Source organism: Fusarium proliferatum, assembly GCF_900067095.1.
Source record: "Fusarium proliferatum ET1 genome assembly, contig: FPRO_scaffold008, whole genome shotgun sequence".
Taxonomy (NCBI): Eukaryota; Fungi; Ascomycota; class Sordariomycetes; order Hypocreales; family Nectriaceae; genus Fusarium; species Fusarium proliferatum.
The window spans coordinates 994,186-1,006,575 of NW_022194797.1; the positions used below are offsets into that span (position 1 = coordinate 994,186).

The 12,390-nt window shown below is 47.5% G+C and overlaps 4 protein-coding genes across 4 annotated transcripts; 3 read left to right on the top strand and 1 right to left on the bottom strand.

Moving 5' to 3' along the window:
* Positions 1–898: 898 nt before the first annotated feature.
* FPRO_14066 (uncharacterized protein) lies at positions 899–3,570 on the top strand (the record flags this gene model as incomplete). Its single annotated transcript, XM_031219050.1, has 2 exons — positions 899–1,207; positions 1,258–3,570. The coding sequence occupies 2 exons, from the start codon at positions 899–901 to the stop codon at positions 3,568–3,570; spliced, it is 2,622 nt and encodes an 873-aa protein (XP_031084847.1).
* A 334-nt stretch (positions 3,571–3,904) lies between these two features.
* FPRO_14067 (related to tetracycline resistance proteins) lies at positions 3,905–5,372 on the top strand (the record flags this gene model as incomplete). Its single annotated transcript, XM_031219051.1, has 2 exons — positions 3,905–4,624; positions 4,677–5,372. 2 exons carry the CDS (start codon positions 3,905–3,907, stop codon positions 5,370–5,372), a joined length of 1,416 nt encoding a protein of 471 aa, XP_031084848.1.
* Positions 5,373–6,330: 958 nt separating this feature from the next.
* FPRO_14068 (uncharacterized protein) lies at positions 6,331–7,794 on the top strand (the record flags this gene model as incomplete). The annotated part of the gene is made up of 1 exon (XM_031219052.1): positions 6,331–7,794. The coding sequence occupies one exon, from the start codon at positions 6,331–6,333 to the stop codon at positions 7,792–7,794; it is 1,464 nt and encodes a 487-aa protein (XP_031084849.1).
* Positions 7,795–8,322: 528 nt separating this feature from the next.
* On the bottom strand, positions 8,323–11,666 carry FPRO_14069 (uncharacterized protein; the record flags this gene model as incomplete). The annotated part of the gene is made up of 10 exons (XM_031219053.1): positions 8,323–8,536; positions 8,603–8,869; positions 8,920–9,148; positions 9,207–9,253; positions 9,311–9,425; positions 9,479–9,653; positions 9,710–9,856; positions 9,912–11,246; positions 11,300–11,518; positions 11,583–11,666. The coding sequence occupies 10 exons, from the start codon at positions 11,664–11,666 to the stop codon at positions 8,323–8,325; spliced, it is 2,832 nt and encodes a 943-aa protein (XP_031084850.1).
* Positions 11,667–12,390: the final 724 nt, after the last annotated feature.

The window sequence follows — 12,390 nt, forward strand, 5'->3', positions numbered from 1 at the left end:
GGTATCAAACCCCACGTACGCATTCCTCCATAATAACTACATAATATCATTGAAAGCGCTTTTACAGTCTGGTCAGTGTCTGGCACGTAGAAAGATCAGCATGCCCTGCTATGCAAATCAGGCCATGCCTGGTGCTCCAAATGCGCAACTGTCGCAGGCCCGACTTGCATGCATCCTTAATGCCAAGCCAAGAAACTCGAGTCAGATGCCCAGAGTCGGGATCGACTTGCAGTCGTCATGCTGATATCCTCTCTAAAGCCAAGAAAGCTTGTAATGCTGGTCCGTTTGACCTCTAGTCCCGGCGGTTCAAGTGGCCATTTGCTGGGCATCAACTGTTTGGAAGCAGAGAGTTTAGGATGTTCATTGTGCCAAATAATTGTTCTACTTAGCTTTAGCTTTATCGCATACCACCAGCCTGGTTATATCCAAGAATTAAAGTTTTAAGCTTAGCAGCGAGCAAAACAGTGACATTCAAGACCTCGAGATGCAAGCCTGAGCCTTCCGTTGCGCCAAGACAGGGGTGGCCTCTTTAGAGTAGCCCTTCACTGGAAGCGACTTTTAGCTAGCATCAAGCTAACACGATTACCGCTAAGCTTCAGGAGTGAAGCTCCGACGTTAACCATTAAACACTCTGTATCTTCAAACATTTTAGAGCAATGAGGGTCTGTGGCGCTTTAGGCGAGGGGCCAATTTAATGAGCGATTATCTCCGATCTGCACACGAGGCCACAACGAGGTTAGAGCAAGGGAGGCTTTGGCAGGAATTCACTCGAATCCCCTTTTCACTTGGCGCAACGCGGCCTCTTCGACTTGAACCCATCAACCATCTTTAAAACGTGGTTGATGGATCTGCTTATGAGCAACCAACAAAGACATTTTGTTGCAAGCCATACGACAAGATGAATCAATCATGGAGCAGATTGCTACCCGTCGTTTTTGCAACTCTTTTCTTAGCCTTGGTGGCGTTCAAATCTCTTTTCCCTGGAGATGATCCTTACCGCTGTCGCGCAGTGCAGAAAACAGGTCGATGGATTGACCCGATTCGCGATGAGTATGGAAATCGGGATCCATTCAAGCAATGGCAGCCTGATGGCTGTATCCTCAATCACTACGACTCACAAGATATCCGCAGATGTACAGAGGGCCGTCCAATTGTGATCGTTGGCGACTCCACCTCTAAGAATCTTGGTCTTGCCATGGCTAACCTGGTAAGTAATTCAAAGAGACCTTGGAAAGCCATGAATTGACAAAATGATAGCTCGATAACAAGCAGTACAAAAAGGACGAGGCAGCCAAGTTGTTCAGCAAAACAACATCCTTCAACATGACATATCATGGCCAAAGGATAGAACGAGTTGCAAACGTGTATCTCTCATCGCATGGTGTCCCAGGAAGAGAACAGTTCGTTAGCCACCTCGAAACTTACGTAGATGAGAAGACCAGCCCTCCATCAGTTGAACGCCAAAAAGGCCCAGCCATGATCTATATAGCTGCAGGCGCATGGTATACCCATCCTCATTATGGAGGTATCAACTCTACCGCCCTTGACCCTTGGGATGACCGTTTCTCGGCATTTCAGGATCATCTGTTAAAGGTTGACAAATTCATTGGCGATAATACGCCGCACGAAGATTGGTTCAGCGCGCCGATGGATCCACGAGACGGTATCGGAAATCAGATCTTCTACGCACCGCCCGCTGGGCCGCGATACCTCGGTAATGATACCAAGATGGTTATCGACAGAGGTCGACGAGCAGAAGAAGTCGTTGAGATGCAGGACTGGCTACTGGACAAGGAGGATGAGTTCAACATTCCATTCGTTTGGTCCATTGCAAACCTTGTCGAGGGCCAAGATAAGGTCTGGCGCGATCCCCTCCGCACCGGCTTTCACGTCAAGTTTCACGTCGCAGAGCTTCGAGCCAACATTCTTCTAAACATGCGATGCAATGCGAAGCTGGACCGCATGAAGCCATATCCCTACTCACGGACGTGCTGCACTGACTATGGCGTCAAGCCACTTGTGCAACTTTCCGTCGTGGCATTTGGTATTGTGTACCTGGCTGCTTGCATCATGTGCGAGGTCCTGGATATGTTCGCCGACCGGAGTGGCGATCAGCCTCGCTTCAAGCTCCTCAACATGCAAGCAGGATGTCTCGTATTGGCACTTCTGATGTGCTACTACGCTGATCGCACACAGATGATGGCAAAGGGTAGTAAGCTTTGGCAAATGAAAGGCTTTGTCGCGCTTTGCATTCCTTGTATCGCAATAATGTTGGCTACGATTCGTCGCATCAAGTCGCCTGTTCCAGAGGACCTCTCAGTAGACATGCAGGAGACAGACCAGCCATTCCTCTCCCGGGATCAGACCGATGAGTGGAAAGGATGGATGCAGTTCTTCATCCTTATCTATCACTGGACCGGTGCTCATGGCGGCTCTATTCACGTCCTCATCCGTGTCTGCGTTGCGGCGTATCTCTTCCAGACCGGCTACGGGCATACGCTTTACTTCTTGAACAAGAACGACTTCTCATTTAATCGCGTCGCAACTACGTTACTGCGCCTTAACATACTCAGCTGCTGTCTGGCGTACTTTATGGATACCGATTACATGTTCTACCATTTCCCGCCTTTGATGTCGTTCTGGTTCCTCGTCGTCTACGCGACAATGGCGATTAGACCAAGGTACAACAGCGATTTGCAGGTTATGCTGGCCAAGATCTGCATGTCCTGTCTCATTGTATCCATGTTATTCATGGGGACGTCTCTGACGCGTTGGGTCTTTGAGATCCTCAACACTGTCTTCAAGATGCAGTGGAGTTACAAGCAATGGTATCGCCGTGCTACACTCGACATGCTCGTTGTCTACGTTGGTATGCTGACAGCCGTTGCCAACCGGCACTTGAAGATACCTATTCACCTGGGGCTTCGTGTAACGCTTGCTCTGGTAGGCTTCTTCGCCACCATACATTACTTCTATGCGACTTCAGATCTCCGCGTGGCAGAATACGCGAAATGGCATCCGTATGTGTCTCTTGTACCAATACTGGGTTTTATCGCCGTACGGAATATCTCGGGACCTGTTCGCAATTATCATTCCAAAGCTATGGCTTGGCTAGGTCGTTGTTCTTTGGAGACCTACATTCTCCAGTTCCATATCCTCCTCGCGGCCGATACCGACGGTGTTCTTATTGTAGATGGCCTGTTTGGCGATGGATCGCTCATGGGAGACCGATGGAGGACTTTGGTGATCATCCTGCCAATATTCCTATGGATCAGTAACGCGGTCGCTGGTTCAACAGGATACATCGTCAAGATGATTATGCATCAAGGCACAGAAGATGAGAAACTCGGCGGACTTTCTTTCTGGGCTTGGCTACAGAAGATACCAGGCTTCTCTGGCCTCTCAGTGCCCAAAACCAAGGTTCTTTGCATTTTATTAGTCATGTGGTTGCTCAATCTGATGAGCCCAGGACATATGATCCCGGCAGTATTTGATGGTGGACATTCAGTGGTTGAGGCACCAAAATTCCCACTGGAATTTCCGTACCCAGTAGCGAACAGGACTGTATGAAGAAGGCTGGATCTATAATTTGGAGTATTGATGGAGTTATTACGGAGTTTACATATACATTGAATGCTGTCGCATGGCATTGTCGATTGAATAGAGCACTAGAGCACCTTTTTGTCACTAGAAGTCTCCCCTCGGTGCTGTAGATCCCGAGCTCGCCACATCTTGGCTCCGATAAGCACCCAGCGAGTTAGCGCAATTCCCCGCCATTTCTCGCCGATGAGTCAAGAAAGATTTTTTATGCGCCCTCTCGGCAACTTCTTGGCCCTTTAATTGAACCTTTCAATTGCACAACCTTCAAAAGCTGAGTTGCCAATTCGATTCAGTTCAATTCAACATGGCTACGTCAAGGTCTTATCCTACCCAGGCTCTTGAGCTCGAGACTCTCAGTCTCACTCACGAAGCCGGTGCAACGCCCAAGCAGCCAAACCCAGTTTTATCCACGACGGGGCGTCGGCTGGGATCGCATACCGACCATGCACATGAGTCTGATGAATTCACTGGCTCAGGTGATGAAGCCGCACCTCCGAGGGCCACTCTCGCTGTAGAGAAGTGGAACGAACCCATTGGCAATGCCTTTCGAGTCGGCGCTGTCTACTGGAGTCTTTTCGTCTCAGGCGCCAACGATGCTGCATACGGAGCTTTGATCCCTTATCTTGAGACCTACTACGAGCTCTCTTACCTAGTTGTTTCACTCATCTTCCTCTCGCCATTTGTCGGATTCATCGTCTCAGCAGCGGTCAATAACTATCTTCACATGAACATCGGTCAGCGATGGATCGCCTTCATGTGCGGAGGATCCCACGCCTTGACATATCTTATCTTATCGCAGCATCCGCCTTATCCTGTTCTCGTCTTGGCATATGTCCTCGCAGGTCTTGGTAATGGCATTGGACTTGCTGCTTGGAATTCGTACATTGGCAATTTGGCGAGGTCTAACGAGTTACTGGGTTTTATGCATGCGAGTTATGGACTTGGAGGTACTGTTAGCCCTCTTATCGCGACTAGCATGATCACCCAGGCGAACCTTGGCTGGTATGACTTTTACTATGTGCTTGTAAGTTCTGGACATCAATCTCCTTATACGAGATTACTGATTATTATTTTAGCTGGGTATGGCTGTTCTAGAGACCGCAACTCTCACATACTCCTTCTGGCCCAAGACAGCTCAGAAGTATCGCGAGACTGTTCACACCGAGAGCACTCGCAACGAGGGAACACGCGCTGCTCTCTTCGTCAAGCCTCATGCTCGCGTCGTATGGCTCTGCGCGTTCTTCCTACTCGGCTACGTTGGTACCGAAGTCGCTCTCGGCGGCTGGGTCGTGCAATTCATGCTGCGTGTTCGTAATGCCGACCCTTTCGATGCTGGAATGACAGCCGTCGGTTTCTGGCTTGGCATCACCATCGGACGTCTGGTCTTGGGCATGGTGATTCCCAAGATTGGTGTCAAATTGTCACTCATGATCTTCATTCCTATCACCATGGGGCTACAGCTCATCTTTTGGCTCGTCCCGCAATTCCACGTCTCGGCGGTAGCAGTTTCATTGCAGGGCTTCTTTTTGGGACCCATGTTCCCTTGTGTGATTGTCGCACTTACAATGCTTCTTCCGAGACATCTTCACGTCAGCGCAATTGGTTTCGCTGCTGCGTTTGGTGGAAGCGGCGCAGCTGTACTGCCCTTTGCTGTTGGTGCGATTGCGCAAGCCAAAGGAGTACAGGTTCTTCAGCCAATTATTCTCGCTATTCTGGCTGTGCTTTTCATAATCTGGCTTGGACTACCTAAGATCGAGAAGCGAAAGGATTAAGACGGTCAATGCTGATGAGAGATATGGTGTTCGCAGTTTGGTCAAGATCCGAAATCGTCGCCGCTTTCAAGCACAGGAGGTTTCAAAATTGGGCGAACGTTTCTATATACAATAAAATAGGTAGTTGTATTAGATTCTCATGTTCGTCAAATTAAGAGGCCTGCTTTTCTTTCTCGAACGAGTCAACATGTTAAAGATCTATCCTCAAAGGTTAAATTTGGCGGCTTCATGAGGCTATGGGGTCGAATATTCTAAGCTACCTAAGTTACATTATCACACAGAGCCTTAATAGCGTACGTGGCTCGTATAAACATGGTTCCCATTCCGATAAAGTTATATAAACGAATCTCACTTCGTGAATCCCACGTTACTTCAGGTCGGACCTTGTCTTGCTGCTATTTTCATTCGTTGAAAGCCAATAAGGGGCATGATACCTTATGTGTGTTTTGTGTGCTTTTAGCCTGATCGTCCTCACGGAAGAGCAGCAGCCACTTATTTATATACCTCTAGAGTCAGTTATTAGGATATTTAGCTTTCAGTTAAAAGTAAGACCCTAGGCAATAGTGAGGGTAATGAGTATTTTGCCTGTATGTGTTTTTTTTTGGTGTTCTTTCCCTTTGTGGTCTTGAGGCTGAAGCCTCTTTTGACCCCTCAACCCTATCACAGAAAGCCAATAAGAAAGCAAATAGACTTTTGCTATAAGATAAGCACCAATCCCTACTTTTGATTAAGAGTTCACTCGGACGAGGTCAACTTTTCTTGTGGTTCAAATTATCAAGGTTCCGTGGTAAAATTAAAGATTCACACAAAAGCTTGAGGCCAATTTAACCTCGTAAAGCATAATTCCAGGCTCTGTAAGAAGACCTCTCTTCTCTCTCGGCAAAGGTCTGCTACTCACCCCATCAAGATCACCGCTTCCAGAAAAACCCTCCTTACCTACCTGAAGACATACCGAAAAATGGACTGCTTTTCGAAACTCCCTCCTGAGCTCAGGATCCGAATTTTCTCCAAGTTCTCGTCCACAGCTACAATCTTTCGACTCATGCAAGCATCTCCAGCAATGTTTTCTCAGTACAAGGTATCCAAGACAACTATAAGACGGCATTATGTTGCCAACCTACTCACCGGCGATCGGCACGAAGACCTTCTACAAGACGCCTTGGGGCTGCTGTATTTGGGTCCGTCCGACAATCGACCAGACAATCACGTCATGAAATACATCATCAGGCAGTGGAACTCAAAGGCTTTACCCAATCCTTTTGAGGAAAAGGATCAGGATACCATTGCAAAGCTTTATAAACTCTTCTCCTCTATAAGTATGTTTGTTGAGGACTACATCAGCAAAGCCACTTCCTCAAACCCGCCTCAAGCCTACCTTTGTCTTCCTCAGATCACCAACCCAAATAGAGGGCTTTACTACAAGGAACACAGCTTTAGTCCAAGACATATCACCTTAGATGACTTGATGTCATCAGAACGCCATTTTCTTCTATGGGCATTTATTAAATACGAGATGTTCTCCAAGGTTCAAGGACCTAAGGCTGTATCATTGATGGAAGACAACGAATATATGGCTATTTCTAAAAGAGCAATTGATGAACTTACCGACTGCGAGGATGAAGCAATTAAATGCGTTCTTGAGTATGTCGATGCTGTATATGGGGCTCTTTATACTGTCTCTACACGTTGCTCAACCAGACATGCTTCCAGTGCTTTACCAGACAAGCCCGCCAGCCCGATACGCCTGTTTTACCCAGACAATCTTTATTTCAGCCCATTTAAAGCCTGGGAGGATATGGACCTGCCATCAACATGTTTACCTGTAATGGTAGGATATGCTTGTAACTTCCCAGAAATCGGCTTCGATCTACTCAGAAATACAGTACTCTTTGCAAACAAGACACAACCCGAAGATATGCGGAGTTGGTTTTATACCATACATTCCCCTTATACAAGGCTGCAGTATCCAATTTCTCGCCACTATCTCCTGCCTCTCCTCAACAGAATGCGGACAGACTATCTTTATCATCAAGATGACTCGCCGAGATCTTTCTTGATGCGGAGATTATCTCATACTCATGCATCCTTATCTTACATACAAGTCAAAATATTTAGACAACGGGCGTGGGTGTTCCTCGATGATACTAGGGTTTTCAGGATGGGCCTTAGCCACTTCCCTACAATCGAGGAGCTTGACAATCAAGGAAACACTGCGTTTGGAACGGAAGCCATGCTTGAAGAGAAGGAGAGACAACGACTACGCCTTTTGCAACTTTGCCAGTATCGAAGAGAGTCGGGTATCGAGGAAACCCAAAGAGAAGGACGGGAGTATTTGTTCAGCGCAAATGGTGAGGATTCCATTCCTCGCTTCTTTGATCCACCAGGCAATAGGGGTGTGACAACATTTTGGGAATACTTCTGAACCTACCTTGATTATTGAGGTGAGGGGCATAGGTTGTGTTGAGGTCACTGGGTTTATGCACTTCATGGCATTTTTCACAGTAGCATAGCCGTTGAGGCTCTAGTTCCCTTTCACGGTTTATTGTTTTCACCTCAGACTCTATTGCTAGAGACGCCACCTTAATACATACCGTTTTATGGATGTCTTCCAGTACATGCTCAAGAAGAATATTGGACAAGTTCCCTTGCTCATGAGCTATATAGTGTTTCAACCTGACAATCATGCGTCATGCAGATATTTTTGATTATTATCATCAATATGTAGTCGCTTCTGATAAAACTGTAGTTACAGCTTCTAAGTATTATAATACACAGCAAAAAAATGTATTCAACTTCCTATCCTTAAGATGCCTAATCAAAAAGACAGGTAAACAGCCAAATTTTAAGTAAAGATTCTTATAAAGATAAGGCCTCGAGACGGAGTCCTCGAGGAGTGAAATGAAGAAAGACAATACATAACCCGGCGAATTTAACCATACCTTTGCCTAGGTTAACTGCATGGGTAGTTGGCCGACTTGGATTTTCCATTAGTGAAGGAGAACCAATTCGAAAATGCCTCGGATGCAGTGCAGACTGGCAACATAACAACTCCTGGGGCTGTGACGTTGTACTCGGAGACTAGATCCATACCGCCAACTGTGTTGGAAGGATCAAGCATAGACCAGCCATTGGCATTCCCATTACCAACAAAGCTGTTCACGGCTCTGTTACCAAGCATCAGCGATTGTTTCAACATAAACCTAAAGGCTTGGGATATGGGTTCTACTTACCCGTTGACAATATCTTCCTTGGTCAAACCACCAAACGCCGTTTCTGATCCAGTCAGATCAGCGAGTCCTGGCAGACTACTGAAGAAATTTTCGGTACATCCAGGATTGAAGCTTCCATGGGACTCGTCGCAGGATCGAGCTTCGCCTGTACATCCGATCAAGTAGTACATCTTAGAACCAACACAGACACCAGATGAATCGTAGTTCTTGGAGCTCATATGCTTCACATTGGGTTTGTCTCCGCAGCCTTGCTCGGAGTCGATGACACTGGAAGCTTGGTTAGTAGATGGACATAATACTTTAGAGTGACAACGTACACTGGGCCAAGCTCGGAAGATGACAGCTGCCAAGCGAGTGGGACCAGTTCCGCGAAGAGCGCCTTTGAGACAAGTGCTTGAATCGCATCGACACCAAGATCTTGATGCTTCGTTTCGAGCATCTGGCCGTCAGTAATAGCGGTGAAGAGTAGATCAGTACTCTCCTTGGAACCGTTGAAAAGCTGCTCGTTCATAGAGACGATCTCAGCTTGCCAAATTGTAACAATGGCTGTCGAAGAGTGATTTGTTAGTGAAGCATGAGGAGGAGACGCACATGAACTACATACCGTTGAGCCTAGTCGAGATGGAGTTCTCGGCACTGAGGGCGCTGTCACTGCGAGGCTTTAGTCAATGTATCCTCGAAGCGCTGTGAGCACATGAAGTCACTTACTCTTTCAGGGTGTCTTTCGCAATAGTAATGCTGTTTGTTACCATCGGGTTCACCCAATCCTTGACAGTAGCCAATGTGTTGGGATTGGCCTTGAAGTAAGGCATACCTTTCAGAGCTACATCTGGTTAGCCCAGCACAATGTCACTCATGTAATCGACCAGTACTAACCTGAATTCCACATCGGCGACACCGAGAGGGAAAAGCCCAGACCAATAATGTCAAGAAGGAGCTTAACTGAGAAATCGCTTGACTTGATGGGCGCGAAGGTGCTGGAGAGCTCTCCAACTTGAGCATTGATGTCGTTCTGAGCCCTATCGAGTGCGTCCCAAAAGTTGAAGTGAACCTGTAGAGTCATCAGGTCAAGTTCTTATGCTTTGAAGATTAGCAAAGGGTACATACGCGGTAGATAGACTCCATGGAGTTAATGGCAAAGTAGGCTCCCGGATACGTGACGTCGTTACATTGCACGACATTAGAGCCGCAGGGGTTGTCGTTCTCGATGGTACCGCAGTCAATACCCTCTGGACCGTGGAAGAGGTTGCTGAACTATCAAACTGTGTTAGTCATTTATCCTGATTGGATCATGATGGACACTACAAACCTGCTCTGTAAAGTTTAAGCCGCCAGGGAACGGATTAGCATTCCACTGATCAATACCCCAATTCCATGCCTGGTCCGCATACACAGAGTCCCAACGAAACTTTGCATCTTTGGAAGCATCAGTAACTCCAGGGTTAGTACAGGTAACATGAGTGAAGTCATCGCCCGCTGCGTTGTTACCGCCGTCACCACTGGCATGACAAGTGCCGTAGTCGCAAGCGCTGTGATCCATACCAGGCCATTGAGTGCAAACGGGATCGGCGTTACCCTTCTTGAACGGCAGAACCTGGTAGTTTCCATTGTAGATATAGTTGGGACAGCCATCGCTAACACACATTCCACCGGTCGCTGAATAAATGACATTGCCACTGGGGTCCTTGACTGTGATCCGTTGAGCGCCGGTTTGAACCTCTCCAGCGCCATAACCGTAGTTCATACCAGGATTCAGAGGGGCTGTGTGCTCGGTGGTTCCAGAAACGGTTACCTTGTACCCGGTTCCGTATGACGGATTGAGGATGATAGCATAGTAGAGATAGTTGACATCATCATCCCATCCGTCGGGTTTGTTGTAGTAGGCATCGTTGCCCTCATACGGACATTTCACATCCGAAAGCTCAGTTCGATACCACGCAGCACCGACCAGAACATCCCCGTTCATTGGTGTCATCTGGGAGGCTGACTGGCCAGTCTTGTAAGCGTTGACGAAAGACGAGACAAGAGGTTGCCAGCCTGTATGATCCCAAGTCTCCTGGTTGGCATAGAAGTACGGTTGGGTGTCATTATTTTGCTCAGTCCAGAGGTTTCCGATGTAATGCGCTTCGGGGCCATCGTTCCAGGTCTGAAACTGAACATAGTCGGGCTGGGGATCCATGTTGAGGATGTTGACCATTCGCTTCGGTAGGTTCAGGTCTCCTTGTCGATAAACATGCGCTCCATAAGCATTCTTGTACTGCAGTGGACTAAGACCCATCATGTACAGCTTGTCGTGTTTTTGAGCACCAGCAAGAACAGGAACATCGATCGATACGTCTCCTGCATACTTGCCGCCGAAGCCTTTGCGTTCTGGCCAGGCAGACTCCCAACTGAAGATGCCGTCGACAATGGGGCCCCAGTATGACCACCACCCATCAGCTGAATCATAGTATCCGTCAGTTTCGTCAAAGTCGGGCATGAAGAACATGTCATTTGCGAGTCCTTTCTTCCAGTTGATCCATGTATCGTTGTGGAAACCACCAGAAGAGAATGTGCTGATGAGAGGACGGCCTTTGATCTGATAGTACGCTGAACTTCCTTTATACGAGTCCCAAACCCACTGGTAGTCAGATGGGCCATGGCACTGTGGGCTGTTAATTAATCTCGAAGGTGATGCAGAAAGTTCGTTTCACATACCGACTTCCCACCATGATAGCAGGCATCACCAGAGGCGTAGACATCCATGGAGATGTACAGCTTGAAACCGACAGACTCGGCATATGGGAAAAGGTAGCTGAGAGCTTGGGAGACATAGTCGCGAGTAGCGTCACCAATGTTCAAGGCGAAGCCGTCTAGGCCCATAGACTTGGCATTGTCGATGTCTTTATGCGCGTGCTCCTGGGTTACAGTTCCGACCTAATACAAGGCATAATCCTTAGTAATACGGCACAACAAGAAGATGAGTGTAAGAAGAACTGACCATGTAATGAGCAAATACTGCTTTGGCATTAGCAGCTCTAGCGAGAGTGCTAGAGATGGCCAACAACCTGGCTAGTCCCTTCATTATGAACACGAGGAGAGCAAGTTGGAACGCAGGTTTGAAATGTCGATACAAAGCTACATACTGGTCTTGTACATCGCCTACTTATGGCCAATTGCTTCTTGTTGGCATCTTCTGATGTCTGGTGCGACTTACAAGTAAAATGGGCCGAATAATGTCACATTGAGACTGTCGGAAATGGCGGAGTCTGCTAAAGCCGATGCATGTGTTCCTACAGGAGCTGTCATGATACCTCGCCATTGCCCAACGCGGCATTTCAAATACGCTCACCTGTATGCTTCATTCAGTTAAGCTTTCGGTTAAGTGCTGAAGAGGTTGCTCGGTGGGCGAAGGATTGCTCTACCCTCAGAAGCGTATAGCTTCAAACGCTATGGTGCCATTTAAAGTGCCCACCACGGTTATCTCGGCAGTCTAAGCGAGAAGGCCTGTCATTCAAGGAAGGTGGCATTTCAAATCCTTCAGATTAGATGAATCCTTTCATAGCCAGTGATAGGGTAAAAAGGTTGTCTTCTTATGATTGGCATCCAATGGGGCGAGATATATGGAAACTAGCAATGGTAGGCAATGCCGAGATTCTAGGGTCAATTGGCGAATAGACAGTATCACCGTGCATTTACAGATCGCGGAACTTAAACGTCCAATGACAAAACTCCCTTCTAAGATTTAAGTCTATCTCCAAGTCCAGCGCTTGACATAGCAGAAACACGATATCATAACCACCCTACAC